Here is a 19867-nt window from a genome sequence, read left to right as displayed (position 1 = left end):
TCATTGTCCAGAATAATTGTCAAGATATCGTTTGTCTTATACCATTAAAGGTTACAATCACGAACATCGTCTAGAGAAGAACAACTTCATATAAATTATAAGGAGTTCCAAAACAAATTCATAACATGGTCTGTTGGCTAAAACTTAAGGGCAGCTGTTATGGACTAGACAATGGTTTTATCCATTTGAGATTCGGCGATCCTAACCTCACGAAGCACGAAGGATCGAAGAATGGACACACCCTATAAACACACAGGATCCTGGATAAACAACCTTCAGCAATTCATTAGATAAAAAAATCATAAGATCCCTGCATAACACATGTATCTTATGAGACCATTGTTTCTAAACCTCAAAATTATAACTATAGAAGCTAATTAACTGCTCATACTCAGATATACATTGTTCTAAAACTCTATACCTCACACTCATTATCTATACTAACATGATAGTCATACTACTCACAAATAAATCTCTACCATTAAGATTAATAATCACCATCAATATAACAGCACTTGAAGATTAAAAAAAACAATGTCTAAATTAACAATATGAAATTTGATAAATGAAATGTAAGGATTAAACTATGAGAAAGACAAATACTTTGAATTTATTTATTTATTTACAACTCTAAAAGGATTCTAATAAAAATATTTGAAAGAGTACTTTAGAATAAACCAAGTCTAAAAATTAATGTTTCTGGTCAATGATCAAATTTGAATGCTCTTAGTTGATTGAAACTTAAATAAATATTATTAAAGACTTAATTTTAATCACTTGATTTTAAGAAAAATAAATTTCTAGAAAAGAAGTTATTACTTTCTTAAAATATTCTTAACCAAAAACATGTGTAGGTTACATGATCAATGGGTGCTTAACATATATTGATACTTTTATTAAAAATTATTGGTCCAATCCCTCCATTCTTGTTCCCTTTGTCAATCTAAGCCAAAAAGGAGTCTTCTTATGAAGAGAATAAATTTAAATAAAAGAAAACTCCTACTAAATATTTGAGTTTGTTAAAACCTTTTAAGATTGTGTGATTTCCACCTTGTCCACACTTTTGTGTTTCTCATTTGTGATTCCATCTACTAGCTAAGATACACATGAGAATTTATATGTTAACCTTGTTGATATTAGAATTTGAATTGAATCATTTCATGTTTGAACCTGCAGTAGCCCATTTATTCACCTTTACAACTTTAAGGGTGAACCTTTAGCCTTTAGACTACTAGACAAAAAGAATGGGTCGAATCTAACACAAGCCTTACCGAGTCGGCATCAATGAAAGTAAAAACGTGAAGATGCCAAAACGAAACTTGTGGGCATAGAATCCATTATGGTGACAAGTAAAGAATGAAAGGAAGAAAAACAAAATTGGATATTCTTCAATTATATTCAATTCATCAAATCCTCACACACAAGTTAATAAACCAGTGCAAGACCATTAACAAATGGTTTTACATACCAATACCAAATCCAACCCTTGCCAACCCTCTTTCCAATATTTAATAATAAAGTTCATAACGTAAAAGTTAGTAACAAACATTGCCTCCCCTCTACAATGGTGACCATAGTGAAAAGGGATATCCAGCCTGCTCTGTTAGTGGTTGCTTCTCTCATGCTTTTGCCATCAATTCTATTCCTTCAAGCTCCCAGAAATGAATCGGTCTTTTCAAGAAAAAAAAAATAAAAGTTTTTAATAGTAGAAATAGAACACATACGATGCAACTCTTTCAAATTTTAAGGAATTGATGTGTTTACTTTGTTACAACTCTTTCAAATGCTTAAATTCCTCGCAATCGGCCCCAACCTCACTAAGTGACAAGTAAAGTTTCGGCACTATCTTGGCTAACATCAGCTTGAAACCAACCGAGGTTGAATTCGGACTGCTATTATTACTCACGGAAGCATCTCTGTTCAACGAACCAATCAAGTAACCTTTCATGTATGCATCACAAGCTTTGAGGATGTAATGACCACGCCTCTTAAAATGTTCTTTAATAAGTACTTCAAAATCCTAAAGAATTCATTGGGAAGATAACAGTCAAATATACTTTGCACAACTAAAAGAAGCAACATAAATCTCAACAAATGGATAGGATCAAGTAAAACATCTCAGGATTATTCATAATCACCTTTGGAGGCTTCCGTATGAGATACATCATGGTCTTGCAGTTCAGTAAAAATGTATTCTCATTGTATGACAACGAGTTTTTCTCTCCTTCAGCTGTTCCAGTTTGCTTATCATATCCAGCTTCATTGAAGTAAGGCTTCGAGTTGAGTACTAGCCCTTGTAGTGAAACTAGAACTTGAAGAATGCTAGAAGATTTTGGATCCCATACTTCATTTCCTCTGCCTGTCCATGTATTTAGAAGGCTAAGGCAAACCTTCCCCTCCTCGTACAAATTAGGGTTAATCCGCCAACCACCCGAATGATAGTATGCTGACTGCATCATTTGAGGCCCATACAAAAAACACAGAAAGACATGAGATACAATCACACGGATAAAATTTATACAAGGGAATACATTATTTACATTTAAAAGTTAAACATCTTCCTTTTTATGGCAGGGACATAATAAATTGCACATCACTACAGCATTAAAATAATGTCTTACCGGTGGAACATCGGGATACTCCGGCGGAAGGTGAAAATCAAAGAAAAACAGCCCATCTTGGTAAGGGGTCCCAAATGGCCCTACAATTACTGCCCTCAAAAGATCCATTCTATCTTCATAAACCCGTACAAAAATTTCCTCTGTCAAAATGTTCAAATTGTTTACATTTATTAAAAATGGTGTATAAACAGCGTAAGTGCAGCCCAATACAAAACTTAGATGGTATGAATAAATCTATATATTCATAGTTCACTGACCAGGAAGGTTATTTTGTAGTATTCCCCAATCTTGTTGCACCTTCTTATACCATTTTCGGTTGTTCCTCTGAAAGGGATGTGGAAGTCATTTAGTGACCTCGGTATGATATAATAAAAGGAAATTATATTAAAAGAAAGAATGAAGCATTTTAATACTCATATATTTGATGCACCAAGATGATCAATATTCAAGTGTTAATATTTGATTTAGCTAAATATAAAAATAAGAACCTAACGCACGATAATAATACTAACCTAAAAGGATCGTTTGTCAATAATAATACTAACCTACAAGGATAGTTGTGTCTTGGTTAATATTCATCAAAGGAAGATGAAGGGTAAAATAAACATGCAACTACCTACTCATTATTTCATTTCCTTACTTCACTTATGATTAGAAATAAGGCAGAAGCAGCAGTACCTGTCCATTTGCACCAATATAATAATGGTCTAACGGATCTGTAACCATGTCAAAATGTTTCAAACTGCAAGCATCATCGTCACAACTTGCAGGAGCATCTTCATTCTTCAAGCTGCACAGTGTCTCAGATGCTTCCACATTTTCAGATCCTCCTGGAATAACAGACTCCTCCATTTTAAAAATCTTGCTGACTGAATTGTCACCATCATCAATGGCAATACATTCCTGAGAGCTGGTCTCACAAACATTAACTGGTGACAGACATTCAATTACACCATTTGACGGCACGTGAATATGATCTGAGCTCCTTTGTCCCCTGGAGAATATTCCAGAGGCAAGTCTAGTGACGAATCGAATTGCTGCCAGTGGGACAGAAAGTGCTGCAGTCCTACTCAAGTCTCTCTCTCCATTCTCATCTGCTTCAGAAATGATGTTGCTTGAATTTTCCCTATTAACATCCTGCATGAAATCTTGCATAATTATAGACTAAGAATAACTATTAACATCTCTAGCTGGCCCATGATAAGTCTACCATAAAACAAATGCATTTATTGAAGGGAGAAACTGACTCAGTTCTGAAATGAGGGTAAAATGCCATTTATTTATATTATGATAAGTTCTGCAACCACTTCATTCATCAAATATTAGGTTTACCTAGCAAGCTGTAAAACATTCAAATCTAGCGGGTAGGAGCTACTTTTTTAAGGGAGAAACTGACTCAGTTCTGAAATAAGGGTAAATTGCCATTTATTTATATTATGATAAGTTCCGCAACCACTTCATTCATCAAATATTAGGTTTACCTAGCAAGCTGTAAAACAGTCAAATCTAGCGGGTAGGTGCTACTTTTTGATAGAGCTCCTGATAACAGTACTAGGTGATAGATTTTCCTTTAGGTTACTTCTTAGGAAAAAAAGTTCAAAACTTACTAATAACCACATTATAGTTGGAAAAAGAAACAAACCTCTCTTGATTCCTCTAGGACTTCCATTTCATCATCATTGACGGTTTCCCAACTTGCAGCATCACTTATATCACTCCCTGCAGCAATTGACTCATCATCATCATCTCTACCAACCACATAAATTGCTTGAGGCCCAACCTGGAAGTAATGAAAATTATAGACGGTGAAAATGGAAATGTTGTATACTGACCTCAATCTCTAATATTGCCTCTTAGATTATGCAGACGAAAAAGTTTTGATTATGAATCTAAACCAAATATCATTTAAGGTTGTGAATGAGAAAGAACCATAAACCAGAATTCATCTATTTTAGCACCAAAAACTGCTCAACATGCTAGCAAAGGATTTTTAGTAACTTTGGTAGAAAAAAGAATATGCTTCGTTTATTTCTATAGTCACTGCTTTTCTATTACATGATATAAGCTTAAAGATATTAAAACAAACACAACATACCAATTACAATGTAGTTGATATAAAACCTTCGAGAAAACATTTAGAAAAAGATCAGCCACTCAAAATAAATGACTGCCAAACAATGATAGAACTCCACTTTGATTTTATATTATGGCACAGTCAACAAGGGTTCCTTGACTATATTTTATTACTCCACTTTATTTTATACTCTATTAACTCTACCTTAAGGGTCAAATATTCTCTTAGAAATCGGGGTTTAAGCCTAACTCAAAACCCTCCACCACTCTTAACCTTTAGGTTGGTAAATACCTACAACTAAAGTACACAGATTCATTTTTCCCTCCTTTTCCCAAGTAATACAAGTTCAAACTTCTGCAATAAGTTTTGACAACTTTCAGATCTAATCATTATTGATTTGAACTCTAAAAGCTGGACCAGATTTTACCAACCCCACAGGCATCCCAACAAAAAATCCTATTCCAATTGCCAGCATTTCACAAAGGTCTTCCTGAATCACTCTTCACATAAACTGAAAGATACCTTCACGGATTGCATTTATTATGCATAACGTACTTGCAACACTAAGGCACTTAGTAGAATATCTCAATCACTGAGAAATTGAACATCCTGATTATGTTATAATCAAACCAATTGTAAAAACTTGACATTTCCACTGACAGAAACACCGCATTCAGATTATGAGTCTTGTATTAATGATATGTGTAAAAAACTTAATATTAGTAAACATGCATTTATCTTTTTCAAAAGATTGAGAAGAAATTACAGATAACAATGAGAAAGTTAATATATGAAATGAGCATACCGTCGATATCATCCCATCAGCCCAAGTAACTTCAATATCACCACTCTTAAGGCCAGTTATATTTCCAACCCAAGAGAGGTCTGAGAACTCCACATCAGTTTCGCCAGATAAAGTTCCTGTTTGGGTTGACTGGGTTGAGAAAGTTACTGTTTGGGTTGACTGGGTTGACAAAGTTATTGTTTGGGTTGACTGGGTTGACACTACCTTTATAATTCCACTCTTCTCATTCTCCAGCTTTGATTTCTCAGTTGACTCTCCAACAGAAGCTTCTACACCGACAGACACAGGTGATAGTCTAACAACCACATCCCCGTAGCAGTAATCATAATCTGGATGGCCCTCTAGCTCATAGACACTTACAATTTCCTCTTTGTCAAATTCCCGGGGATCGTCTGCCTTGGCAGCTGGTTTTATCCACCTCACACAAGCTGTCCGCTCCTTGGCATTAAGACTCCTAACCACCCCAACTCGGCTAGTTTCACAATTATCCTCACCAACATCAGAGGTTTTCTCTACAACATATTGTTCTGAAACAAATTCATGATCACCAGGATTATCAATAGGAATTAAACTTGTAGAATCTAGTGCACGCTCTATCGTTCCATCCTGCCAAGAAACATCAACTCGTGTCCTAGTGTTGGCAATCATAAGGGCTTTTTCAAAGCTTTCCTCTTTCTTCCGGGCTCTTTTATCTTTCCTGATGACAACTTTCCTTATTTTCTTGCGATGAAGAGGCCAAGCTTCATGGACAGGGTCCTTTGATACTGAGATAGAACTACCGCATGAGCTAGATTCGTGTGAGGGATTATTTCTATCATCTCCACCATTCCCTATCAAAGCACCTGCTGTATCAAGGTCCATAGCATCCTTATTCCCATATGATTCCTCAACTGTAGCTTCTTCTGAATCACACCCACTTTCTGTTTGATTAGAATCTAATTCAATGTTAACAGAGTCATTATGTTTCGATTTTGATTTGCTTTTGTTTACGGAAACAGAGGATGACAGCGCAGATGAGGGTAAGAGACACCAGTCACCCAATTGCCAATTTGCATGAGCAAAACAAGACAACAATTTTAAGTTTTTTGGACTCTGCTCCTCAGCAGGGGCAGTAGAAGAAAATGGCCCGTAACCTGCAGATGCTATCCAATAAATAAACACTGATCCAACTGTAACATTGGTGACAGTGCCTTCTAACCTGTTTGCTTTCCACAAGCCAGACAGCCATCTAGCCATCTTGAAGATTGATGAAGACTTGGCCCTTACACGTTGCCCGGGGTAATAAGGGAAATGCCCATCTTCAAGAATATTCTTTGAAATGGGTTTAAGATTCATTGGATCTGCTTTGGAGACTTTACAAACTGAGCCGTCATCAAATAAGACAGTCACATTATCCAAAACATCATCAATTCTTCCTAACCAAGGCCCGAGCACCACATAATCACCAACAGTGAAATCTCTAATACGCTTCAAGTCTTTTGATGAGACCTCTTTTACTACAGATCCATCATGGGCCAACAAATCCACAGTTATATTGACATCAACCACAACACCCACTTGCCCAGTAGGATCAGAGGCAGCAGCTACAAAATCACCATGTAAAAACCCACGATCAATAACTTCTACGTCACTGAAATTCTGTGTGGACTCAGATTCATCCTTCCAGAGTACACGTAGCTCGTTAGCCTGAAGCGCAGCAGTTTTACCATGCACAGAACCGTCATTCCTATCAGAACTTCTGCGACCATTATTACTTTCATCGCCCTCCTCAACATCACCCTCCTCATCCTCACTATCATCCTCATCATCCGTGACTCCGCTATCTGAATCCGAATCTGAATCCGAATCACCATTAACTTCCGTCACAATCCCAATTAACCCACTGCTTTTATTCTTCACAACATCTTGTCTATAAATTTGCATGGTATTACTTTTCTTACAAGAAACCTCATCCGGTTTCGCCTCATTGTTTTCAGAAAGTGCTTCATGTTGTTGAGCTTCCATCTAAAATTATAAAATATCAATAACATAAGATTGCCGTTCTATTCTAGTCTTCATATTCAACTTAAGTTCAGCAATTCAAACAAAACAAAACAAAAATTACCAAATCCAAGTTATACTTTTAATAAAAAAGTTTAACCTCTTTCATAATTTTAAAATGTACTTAGCAGCATGGTTCAAAAATATATCCTTAACTAAATAACAATAAGGGCCTGTATGGATGGCCTTATTTGAGCTTATCTTCTGCCATAAATTTTTTGTGACACCGTTTGGGAGACTTAATCAAAACAGCTTATGACATTCTTCATTAATTTTTTCCAACTTTTTTTTATAAATCCTTCAAGATAGCTAATGAAAACAACTTAGAACATATATAAAAACAATTCAAATTTATTTTATCTTTTCCTATAAAAATAGCTTATGTGAGCTTATTTTGATAAGCACTAGTGCTATAAGCTGCAAATACGCTGTTTATCCAAACAGGCCCTAATAGGTTAAACAAACTCCAAATTGATTCTGGATCTGAAATCAGGTGACAGAATCAAACAAAAACACAGGTTACCTCCCAATCATAACACAGTTTGTGAATTCAATTTGAAACGCAAACAAACATTATCATCATCATCATCATCATCATCAATAAACCGGTATATTTAAATCAGACAATAACCTAATAGATTATACCCTAAACAAAACAACAATCAAAATCTAAATAAAAAAACGCCGATTAATTAACATACCCTAAGGTAGCTCAAACAATCAAAAGAAATTGAAAAATTGATTCAACATTTAAAAACGAATAAGCTAGGTTTTGATGTAGCATCGGCGTTGCGAGAGGTTAATCATTGAGGAAAAACAATTCGAAAATGGAGAAAGAAAAATGAATATTAGGTGAAAATTGAAAAGATAAAAAGAATAGAGAAAACCTATAGCTAGGGTTAGAAGAGAAGAGAGAGAAAATGAAAGTGAAGCTTACGAAGAAAGAAGAAGGAGCTCGCGTGTATCAGATGAAGAAGAAAACGAATGATGGAAGAACGAGAATATTTGTTGCAGTGGCGTAAGGACATTTTCGTCATTCTAGTTGCTTTTATTCCATTCTTTTTATGTCCTGTTTGATCGGATCGCGGCCGTTCGTTTTAAACACTTTGTTCAATTAACCTAAATTCAATTATTTCTTTTCACATATCAACAAAATCAATTACATGTTTATTTTTATGACATAATATAAAAGTAAGTTAATTAATTAAACTAATGGTTTGTCTCCAAATCTCTATTTATCTTCGACAAATAGTAACAATTTAATATATATATATATATATATATATATATATATATATATATATATATATATAATCAAATGATAATAAGGTATCAAATTTAGTAATATGACATATTTGATAACTCTTCATTACATGTTTCTATAACAAAATCCATTGTTAGATTGAAAGCTATTATCATATAGATCACATCTATAAAATTTCACATCAATCAAAATTCATTTGATATATTAAAGAGAATGATAAAAATTGATGATTTTCATGAAGTTTTGTAAGATGTTAGATTTTATACATCTCATTGACATGTCAAATGATTTTTGATTGATGTTAAATTTTATAAACATTATCTATATGATAACAACTTTCAATCCAAATGTTGATTTTATTATACGAATATGCGGTAATAAGTTATGGGATGTGTCATGTTATTAAGCTTGACACCTAGGTGTCATTTGATCATGATCTCATATATATATATATATATATATATATATATATATATATATATATATATATATATATATATATATGTGTGTGTGTGTGTGTGTGTGTTTATTAGATTTATTTATAACCTTATGATTTCTATCGATATAGAAATCAAAAACAGAACTATAAACAAATCTTATGAATAGATCGACTCATATCCTTTATACTCATACCTGAATACAATTATGAGAATGAAAGCGGTAGCGTATCTGATTTTGTCAATGGAAATAGTTTAAGGTTATCGGGTATGTGATCCTCCAATTGTAGAGTTCCTTATGACTCCTCGAATCTCCTGTGATAGGGATGAAGAGAAAAAATTTATTGATGAGTCGTTTTCATGTTGTCTACAAATGGGGGCCATAGCCCCTATAAATAACCTTAGGGTTATTTGTTAGTATTCAATATTCTAATTTGACCCCTCATCAAATTAGATATTGACTTATGGTATCTACACATTAATCTTATCTTTCATAATATTTATACTTTTAGCCACAAACTTACTATTAATTAGACCGTTATAGCTTTGCATAATTATATAATGGCCCTAACACATGTAATATTACAATTGTGACCCAAAAATTCTAACAATCCTTCACTGGTCACATATGTAATTATACACCTGTGTTAGACTTTATGAGCTCAAAATTTATCATTATATTCCTTAAGCATTCCAAAATATCTCATCCATTAGGCATGTCAATATACAAAACCAGTGTGATTTTCCCCATATTAATCATAATTAAACACTTTTATGATCACCAATAGTGACACAACTAAACGACATAGATCCATCATGAAATGTGCAGCATAAAAATCACATGAAGTTGGTATGTATATGTTGATGTCATACGGTGAACTGGACTTTTTGTGTTTTTTATCGCAATGTCGCGGTTAGCAAGAGTCGCCACCGACTTTTCTTTTATCCAATAAGGAAAGGTGGAAAAGAACAGGAAAGACCTTAATTTAGATTTTGGGTTCGGGAGGTACATTATACAAAGGGAAGGTGTTAGCACCCTTTGTATCCATGGTTATCCATGGGCTCTTAATTGCTCGATCACTTATATTATTTTTGTCTAAAAAAAAAAGTGTTTGTGAATTGTTTAGAAAAATTGTTTTGAAAAGAGAATTTAACTTTGTAATGATTCTTGTATGAATGTATACAAAGTGATTATCTCGTTTAGTTTTGAAAATTGTTTAGAAGAATATAACTCGGTAATGATTCTAGTATGAATGTATACCAAGTGGTGATTTTCTGAAGGTATTTTGAAAGGTGTGAGGTGTGAAAAAATGTTTTAGGTTGTGAGCCAGCAATTAAGAGTTATACCGACCCAAGGTCTTTATGAGTATTTTCTATCCTTATGAGGGTAAAACTGTCCTTATTATTGAGAAATAAGTAGTTTTATCCTTTGGATGCAAAAGGGTCATCGTAGGGTCATCGATTGGTCATTGAAGGCAACAGTTACGAGGATACCTTAGCATTCGAAGGGACTATCATCTTTTAACCGTAGGCAACATCGGAGGGTCATCGAGGGACAAAGTTGTATATTCGAAGGCAACATCCGAGGGACTATAATTTATTTTATGATGATTTAACCGAAGGGTCTTTGCTAAGGGTATCCCCACGTTCGCGGGACATGACCGTAATATCGTAATCGTAAGGCAACAAAGAGAGGTCCAAGATCACTTATTCAAAGGCAAAGTTTTACAATTAATTATATAATTAGGATGAAACTCCACATTAAAATTATTAAAAATAATATATTAAAAAATTAATACATTAGAAATTAATACATTAAAAAATTAATTTAGGGTGAAACTCCACAAGGGTATCCCACAAATAAAGTGGAATACCTAGCCAATAACCTTTTCCTGGGATATGTGAACCTTTACGAAACTCAAAAAAAAGAAACATGTCAGAACACCAAATCAGGGTGCAATCGAAGATTACACCGGAGAAATATCACAACAATAAATAGGATAGGATGAATAATGCATGGCTATGATAAAACATAAAAAAAAACAGAATAGAAAAGTCAGCTACTGTCTCGTTCGCCTCTGCCTCGCCTAGCGAAGGCCACGGATTTTGAATTTGAAAACAGCCCCATGTTAGGAACTTTGAATTTTATGGCATTTTATCACAGGAATAACATGGTCAAACATTCAGGGTATTCAGGCATATTTAAATTCCCATACGAAAGCAAATTATATATCAACATTTAATCATGATGCATTATATATGTAGATATGGCCAATTGAAAGTATAAACAATAGAGATACGCAAACCTGTTTGCCAATTCAAGGTTGAAGGGATTGACCACTTGTAGTATCGGAATAAGTTAGGCAGCGGGAATTGGACGGCGATGGCTTCGGTGCAGATGGGCTGCCTTCAGGGTTTCTTTACTCTGAATTCTCCGGGTAGGCAGGGTTCCTATGCCAAAGTTTCTATCCGTCCTTCTCTGTTCTCTCTCTTTCTTTTTCCTCAAGGTTTTGTTCCAAGGAAACCTCAGAGTGTTTTGCTTCTCTTCCTTCTTTCTCCAGTGAATCTCCCAGTGTAAACTCCAAGTCTCACTCCCCTACTGAAACTTCAGTATTTATAGACTAATTTCGTGGGTAATGGGCTTGGAATGAGGGAGACCCAAGTCCAAAATAATTTGTTATATTTTATTTATTTATTTATTTTAATTATTTAATTAATTAATTAATTAATTAATTAAATTTTTTTTTCTTTTTTTTTTCTTTTTTTTTTTCTTTTTTTTTTTCGTTTTTTTTTTTCGTTTTTTTTTTTTTTTTTTTTTTTTTTTTTTTAGGAAAAATGATGGGTAATTTTTGGGGTATGACAGCTGCCCCTGTTCAATATTCTTGAACCGAGAGAGTTAGGATGGCGTGTATGCCATTCGTGGTTTGGAGGTGGAAGATTATTGAACACTAGAATGCCCCAAAAATTTGCACTTGAGAATCGACAGTTGGTCTTGATGGAGATGGGCTTAAAGATGCCATCCGGGAGGTTTGATGACGAAAGCTTCAGATCGAGCCGTACATTAGGCCAATTTGAAGACATGGGTGCCACACTGGGTCGTACATTAGACCGAATAATGAGTCATCCATTAGGCTGCCGACTTCGCTGGGGAGTCGGAGTGTGTCATATGCTGTTGGGGATAAAGGATCAGAATGGACCATACGCTAGATCGTATCTGAGTTGCAGAATGAGCCGTACGTTAGGCTGAATCTGATGACGAAAGGGGTAGTCGTACGTTAGACTACACTTCAGAAATGTACCGTATGTTAGGTAGGATCTGATGATGAAAGGGGTAGTCGTACGTTAGACTACACTTCAGAAATGTACCGTATGTTAGGTAGCATCTGATGGGATGGACATCTGAACGGGTCGTACGTTAGACCGTCGCAGAATGAGTCGTCTGTTAGGCCGCATCTGATGATGAAAGCGGTAGTCGTACGTCAGACTACACTTCAGAAATGTACCGTACGTTAGGTAGCATCTGAGGGTTGTAAGATCCAAACGGGTCATACGTTAGACCGCGTTGGGGTTGTTGAAGTTCAGAATGGATCGTACGTTAGATCGTATCCGAGTTGTAGAATGAGCCGTCCGTTAGGCTGCATCTGAAAAAGAAAGTAGTCGTACGCTAGACTACACCCCTGAATGTACCGTACGCTAGGCAGCATCTGAGGATTTGAAGGTCCAAATGGGTCGTACGTTAGACCACATTGGAGTTGCTGAAGAAGTCATATGTTGGGCTGAATCAGAATGAACCGTACGTTAGGCTGTATCTGATAACCTGTATATGTTGTACTTGCAATAAATGTCTGGGATGGGCTTAGAGATGCCATCGTTAGGAGGATATCGAAGTGTTGTCAGAATGAATGTTCCCATGAACTGTATTTGAAATATGTATCTGAATCTTGAATGTGATTGATAAAGGTGTCTGTCTGAATGAACCTTCTACTTTGACTATATCAGGAGGATAATTAACCTGCAAAGAAAAAGTTAGCTTCATGCTATGTCATGATGCATGAGATGTTTCGTGTTATGCTAAAATAAATGTGAATGTTGTATGCATGCGTATGCTGTGAAAGGATGTAATGAATGAGTTATGCGTATGAGAAGTTCTGCTTGGGGACTCTACTGGGGAAAATAAATCCCCATCTACTGATTTGAGACATTTGTGTCGATGACCCTTTCTCGGCTGGGGATGCTTGATTTCTGTCTGATGGTGGAAATATTCAACAGAGCCTGGCTGGGGATGGATGAGATGATCAATCTGTCTGGTGACGCCGACCTCTGTTGGGGAGTAACTGGCTGTGCCTGGGGATACTGCCATTTTCTGAGGAAAAAAAACAAGCTTGCTGGGGAAGAGAATTGGTAGCGGATTCATTGGAAGCATGATTAGACCTTTTCCTTGATCCTGAAGTCGGGTAGTAATTGCTATTGCTATTCTATGCATGTATTTTTGGTAAACATCAGTCATATTCAAATGCACATATTAATTCAAATTAAATCAATGGACATTTACGCAACCAAAACAGAAAAGTAAAAACAAAAGCATCTTTTTTTGAAAGAGGGTTGTATTGATTTTGAAAGGAGGCCTATAAACAGGCAATTTGTGTACAAGGAGACAGAAATCCTAGTAAGAGGAAATTGTCGAAAACAAAGAGAAAGCTATGTGGAAGAAGTCCTATTGATTTTAAGCCTACTACTGTCATTATGTCTTCGAGCATCTCATCCCTTGCTGTCGGATAGAAGTGATTGGCTTGGTCAGTCCCTCGAACTTGGATGAAAGTTGACTGAGAACGGGACATAGTCATACGCTTTAATCCCTAATTTTTGCCTGGACCGCCTTTTCAGGTTTTCAGTCCACCAGGATACCCTTTTTTGCCCAAGCCGCCTTTTCAGGTTTTCGACTTGCCGGGTGTACATTTTTTTTATATATCCCTAATTTTTGCCCGAACCCTTTTGGTTCGCCGGGATGCCCTTACTTTTGCCTAGATACGTCGATCTAGCGGGTCTCTTTTATGCGTAGTATTTTTTAACTATGTCCGCGTTCACGGGATGTGGGAAGTCTTCACCATCCATTGTAGCAAGTATCATGGCTCCACCAGAGAATACCTTCTTAACTACAAATGGCCCTTCGTATGTGGGAGTCCATTTGCCTCTGGGATCAGTTTGTGGTAGGATGATACGCTTTATCACCAAGTCGCCCATTTGATACACTTGTCTCTTGACCCTTTTGTTGAATGCCCTGGTCATGCGCTTCTGATATATCTGCCCGTGACATATGTAACACCCTTCTAAAATACCCCAAATATTTAATTAAAACAACAGCATATAAATCAATATCAGAGTAATCATGCACCAAGGGTGTCACATAATACTTCACATAATTCACCGTAAAAATCAGTCATGCTCATTATTTAATTCAACATAAACACTTCTTTAAAAATTCGCAGCGGATAGAAACATTCAACATCTGTAATATCTTAAAATTAACATTTATTCAACAAATAAAACATCCCGTCCCGATGTTACATCTATCAGAGCATGACCCACTAAAACCACTCTAGACTTCAAGCACTAGCTTCTACTCAACTCACTGCTCGTTACCTGAAAAATATAACTGTAAGGGTGAGTTCCTCAATCGATATAACAAATATTATAAATCATCATGTTATGTTAAGTAACTTTACACGTTAATCACCCACATCATATCATGCAGTCGGTAGCAGCATATTCAACTCAACATCATATCCAAACACAACGTAAATGCAACTCAAATGAGACTCGACTCTTCATGCATGTGGTACCATTTGGAGTAAAACTCCCAACTTAAAATCATTGCCAGTTTAGTGGGCATCAAGGCATAAGCCTTCAACTTTCAACTTAAAATTTTTGCCAATCCAGGCCAACGTGGTGTGAGCAAAAGCCCCATAATTTTGCCAATCCAGGCCAACGTGGTGTGAGACAAGCTCCGACTTAATGCATATGGATGTATATGACATGTACGACTTGAAACTCTAACAACATAATAGCAACAGCAACACAACAGCTTTTCAACAAAACAACTTAAATCAACTTTGGCTCATCAGCCTACAACTCAGTATTTTTCAACACAACTTAAAATTTAACTTTTCAACATAATTGCATCAACATTTCACAACACAAACCCAACAATTTTTTTATTCATCAATTTAACTGCAATAAGGCAACTACCAATCGCATTTACAACATAAAAATCAACTATTTTCCACACTGCAACAGTATTATCAAGTTTCGCTGCTGACAAAAAAACCATCATGCACGTCTACGAACAAAATTGAAGGCTTTGAGTCGACCGTAGGGGTCAGCTCAAAGTTCGCGGTCGGCGCAAAGGCTCTGCTCAACTGGAGGGAGTCGGCGCAAAGACCCCTTGCGTCGACGCATGGGGTCGACGCTTAACTCACGGGTCGGCGCCAAAATGCCTTGCGTCGACGCATGCAGTCGGCGCATGCCCCACGGGTCAGCGCACGCCGACCCTATGGTCGACCGCTCGCGCGCAGACTCAGATTTTTCTGAGTTATTCCAAGTTCCGTCAGCTTCACGCAGATCAGGTTTTCCGGCCGCTTCCGCATCTAAAACCCTTTCTAAGAAAACCTAATTTGTCTTTAATTTAGTAGTGTCGAATCAAGTTTTTAATTGTGATCCGTGCTATAGTCTAACATTTACGACTCACACAACTATCAATTCAATTTGCAGTTTTTAACACGGTTTATCCAACGTCAATTTCAGCATATACAGTCCCAATTAGGGTTAAATCAACGGCTTATCACTACCCATGACATGTTAATCTATAATACCCATTAACCGACGATAAACCCCCCTTACCTTAACAATCCGGCAACTCTTCGAGCTTCAAGCTTTTACGTTCTCCAACCTTTGCTCTACAGCTCTTTGCCCTTTTCCTCTTCTCTGCAGCTTCTCAGTTTTCACGTAAAAACCTTTTCCAAAAATGAAAACCTTTTCTCTTATTCCACTTATATATTTTCCAATAATAATTATTATTCCAAAATAATAATAATAATCCAATAATTCAATTTATTTAATTAAATTATTAAATATATTATTAACTTAATTAAATAATTCTTTTACTTTATTTGGGGTGTTACAACTCTCCCCCACTAAAAGAGTTTTCGTCCTCGAAAACATACCTCAAACAAATAACTCTGGATAGGACTCCTTCATCTGACTCTCCAGTTCCCAAGTCACATTGCCACCTGCTGGTCCTCCCCAAGCTACCTTCACTAAGGAAATCTCTTTACCCCGCAACTGCTTCAACTCTCGATCCTCGATCCTCATAGGTGATGTTTCAACAGTCAGGTTATCTCTCACCTGTACATCATCTACTTGGACTACATGCGACGGATCATGAATGTACCTCCTCAACTGAGACACATGAAAAACCTCATGCAAATTCGCAAGTGACGGCGGTAAAGCGACACGATAGGCTACCTCTCCTATCCTCTCTAAAATCTGATAAGGACCAATAAATCGAGGTGTCAACTTCTTCGACTTCAAAGCCCGACCAACACCTGTTATCGGAGTAACACGAAGAAACACATGATCTCCCTCTTGAAACTCAAGTGACTTCCTCCTCTTGTCATGATAACTCTTCTGACGACTCTGAGCCATCCTCATCTTCTCCTGAATCATCTTAATCTTTTCTGTAGTCTGTTGAACAATTTCCGGTCCGACCACAGCACTCTCACCGGACTCACACCAACATAACGGTGTCCGACATCTCCTACCATACAAAGCTTCAAACGGCGCCATACCAATGCTCGAATGAAAACTATTGTTGTAGGTAAACTCAATCAAAGGTAAATAACAATCCCAACCACCTCCTTTTTCCAAAACACAAGCTCTCAAAAGATCTTCTAATGACTGAATCGTCCTCTCAATCTGACCGTCAGTCTGCGGATGATATGCAGAACTCAATCTCAGCTTAGTTCCCAAAGCTCTCTGCAAACCTTCCCAGAACTTCGATGTAAATCTAGGATCTCTGTCCGAAACAATACTCGACGGAATACCATGCAAACTTACAATCTTCTCAATATACAACTCAGCCAATTTTTCTAACGGATAATCCATTCTAATCGGAATGAAATGAGCCGACTTTGTCAACCTGTCAACAATCACCCAAATGGCTTCAAAATTCTTAATTGTCCTCGGTAAACCAGAAACAAAATCCATACTGATACTATCCCACTTCCACTCTGGAATAGCCAACGGTTGCATTAGCCCAGACGGCTTCTGATGCTCAATCTTTGACTTCTGACAAGTCAAACAAGAATAGACAAAACTCGCAATTTCTCTTTTCATTCCCGGCCACCAAAATAACTTCTTCAAATCATGATACATCTTCGTAGCTCCAGGATGAATACTCAGACCACTACGATGTCCTTCCTCAAGAATACTCTTCTTAAGCTCGGTAACATCCGGAATACACACCCGACTACCAAACTTCAAAATACCATTCTCATCAACTCTGAATTCGCCACCTTGACCTTGATTCACTAGAGTCAACTTATCAACCAAAAGCATATCAGATTTTTGACCCTCTCTGATCTCATCCAGAATACCACTCGTCAACTTCAACATTCCCAATTTAACACTATTGTGAGTACTCTCACACACCAAACTCAAGTCTCTAAACTGTTCAATTAAATCCAATTCCTTAACCATTAACATAGACATATGTAATGATTTCCGACTCAATGCATCAGCCACTACGTTTGCTTTACCCGGATGGTAATTCAACCCAAAGTCATAATCCTTCAGAAACTCTAACCATCTTCTCTGCCTCATATTCAGCTCTTTCTGATCAAACAAATACTTTAAACTTTTGTGGTCACTGAAAACCTCAAATCTTGACCCGTACAAGTAATGTCTCCATAACTTCAGAACAAATACCACAACTGCCAACTCTAAATCGTGCGTCGGATAGTTCCTCTCATGAACCCGCAGCTGTCTTGAAGCATAAGCTATAACCTGCTTATTCTGCATCAACACGCCACCCAAACCCAACAATGAAGCATCACAGTAAACTTCAAATGATTCCGACGAACTCGGTAATATCAGAATAGGAGCAGTAGTCAACCTTCTCTTTAGCTCTTGGAAACCTTCTTCACATTTTGAGTCCCAAACAAACGCTTGCCCCTTTCTGGTCAACATTGTCAACGGTAACGCCAACTTAGAGAATCCCTCAATAAACTTCCTATAGTAACCTGCAAGTCCAAGAAAACTTCTTATCTCAGAAACTGACTTCGGAGCTTCCCACTTAGACACCGCTTCTATCTTAGAAGGATCAACAGCAACACCACCTCTTGAAATCACATGACCAAGAAAACTAACCTCTTCTAACCAAAATTCACACTTGGACAGTTTAGCAAATAACTTCTTTTCTCGGAGGACTTCTAAAACCACTCTCAAATGCTCAGCATGCTCTTCTTCAGATTTCGAATACACCAAAATATCATCAATAAACACCACAACAAACTTGTCTAGGTACGGATGGAAAATCCTATTCATATACTCCATAAATACTCCAGGCGCATTAGTCACACCAAAAGGCATTACAGAATACTCATAATGTCCATACCTTGTTCTGAAAGCAGTCTTCTGAATATCCTCTGTTTTCACACGGATCTGATGATACCCAGATCTCAAATCTATTTTACTGAACACACTTGCACCAACCAACTGATCCATCAAATCATCAATCCTCGGCAAAGGATACCGATTCTTGATCGTCACTTTATTCAGTTGCCTGTAGTCCACACACAACCTTATAGTACCTTCTTTCTTCTTAACCAATAGCACTGGTGCACCCCACGGTGACACACTCGGACGAATAAATTTCTTATCCAACAGATCTTCCAACTGACTCTTCAATTCAGTTAACTCAACAGCAGACATACGATACGGAGCCATCGATATCGGTCTAGTACCAGGTACCAAATCAATCGAGAACTCCACTTCACGCTCTGGCGGCAATTCATTCACTTCTTCCGGAAACACATCAGGAAAATCACACACCACAGCTAGATCGCAAATCACCAGTTTATCTTTAGCCTCCAAAGTCGCTAACAGCATAAACAACTCTGCCCCATCAGCTACTTCCTCATCCACTTGTCTCGCTGATAGAAACAAACTCTTTCCTTCCTCACTCTCAGGAAATATCACAGTCTTATCAAAACAATTGATAGAAACTCGGTTAAACACCAACCAGTTCATACCCAGAATAACATCAATCTGCACTAGTGGAAGACACACTAGGTCCATTCCAAAGTCCCTACCAAAAATACTCAAAGGACAGTTTAAACAAACCGAAGTAGTAGTCACTGAACCCTTCGCAGGAGTATCAATTACCATACTACCAAACATCTCAGATATCTCTAACTTAAGTTTCACAGCACAATCCAAAGATATAAAGGAATGAGTCGCACCTGTGTCAATAATAGCTACAAGAGGAAAGCCATTAATATAACACGTACCTCGGATCAAACGATCATCTGCAGAAGTCTCAGAACCCGATAAAGCAAAGACCTTGCCTCC

General features: G+C 37.0%; 1 protein-coding gene across 2 annotated transcripts; it reads right to left on the bottom strand.

Annotated features, from left to right (window-relative positions):
• Positions 1 to 1357: 1357 nt before the first annotated feature.
• LOC127097944 (probable ubiquitin-conjugating enzyme E2 23) lies at positions 1358 to 8627 on the bottom strand. Of its 2 annotated transcripts, none has more exons than XM_051036441.1 (9): positions 8478 to 8627; positions 5501 to 7504; positions 4264 to 4401; positions 3300 to 3758; positions 2879 to 2945; positions 2622 to 2761; positions 2139 to 2450; positions 1765 to 2020; positions 1358 to 1671 (listed from the first exon to the last, which is right to left on the bottom strand). In XM_051036441.1, the coding sequence occupies exons 2-8, from the start codon at positions 7502 to 7504 to the stop codon at positions 1769 to 1771; spliced, it is 3372 nt and encodes a 1123-aa protein (XP_050892398.1). In that variant the 5' UTR covers positions 8478 to 8627; the 3' UTR covers positions 1358 to 1671; positions 1765 to 1768. The 2 variants fall into 2 exon arrangements, with proteins under 2 accessions (XP_050892398.1, XP_050892399.1); XM_051036442.1 differs by lacking the exon at positions 8478 to 8627 and adding an exon at positions 8242 to 8418.
• Positions 8628 to 19867: the final 11240 nt, after the last annotated feature.

The sequence above is a fragment of the Lathyrus oleraceus genome, chromosome 6, assembly GCF_024323335.1.
Source record: "Lathyrus oleraceus cultivar Zhongwan6 chromosome 6, CAAS_Psat_ZW6_1.0, whole genome shotgun sequence".
NCBI classification, from domain to species: domain Eukaryota; kingdom Viridiplantae; phylum Streptophyta; class Magnoliopsida; order Fabales; family Fabaceae; genus Lathyrus; species Lathyrus oleraceus.
The sequence above is the reverse complement of the archived record's forward strand: the minus strand, read 5'-3'. Positions and strand labels throughout refer to the sequence as shown.

Bases quoted from the DNA above. Each gene is read 5' to 3' on its own strand.
- LOC127097944 (XM_051036441.1), bottom strand. From the start codon at position 7,504: ATGGAAGCTCAACAACATGAAGCACTTTCTGAAAACAATGAGGCGAAA. The intron at 2,451-2,621 runs GTAAGACATTAT...CAAATGATGCAG, and splicing joins AGTATCCCGATGTTCCACCG to TCAGCATACTATCATTCGGG. The intron at 2,021-2,138 runs GTGATTATGAAT...TGAATTCTTTAG, and splicing joins TCATACGGAAGCCTCCAAAG to GATTTTGAAGTACTTATTAA.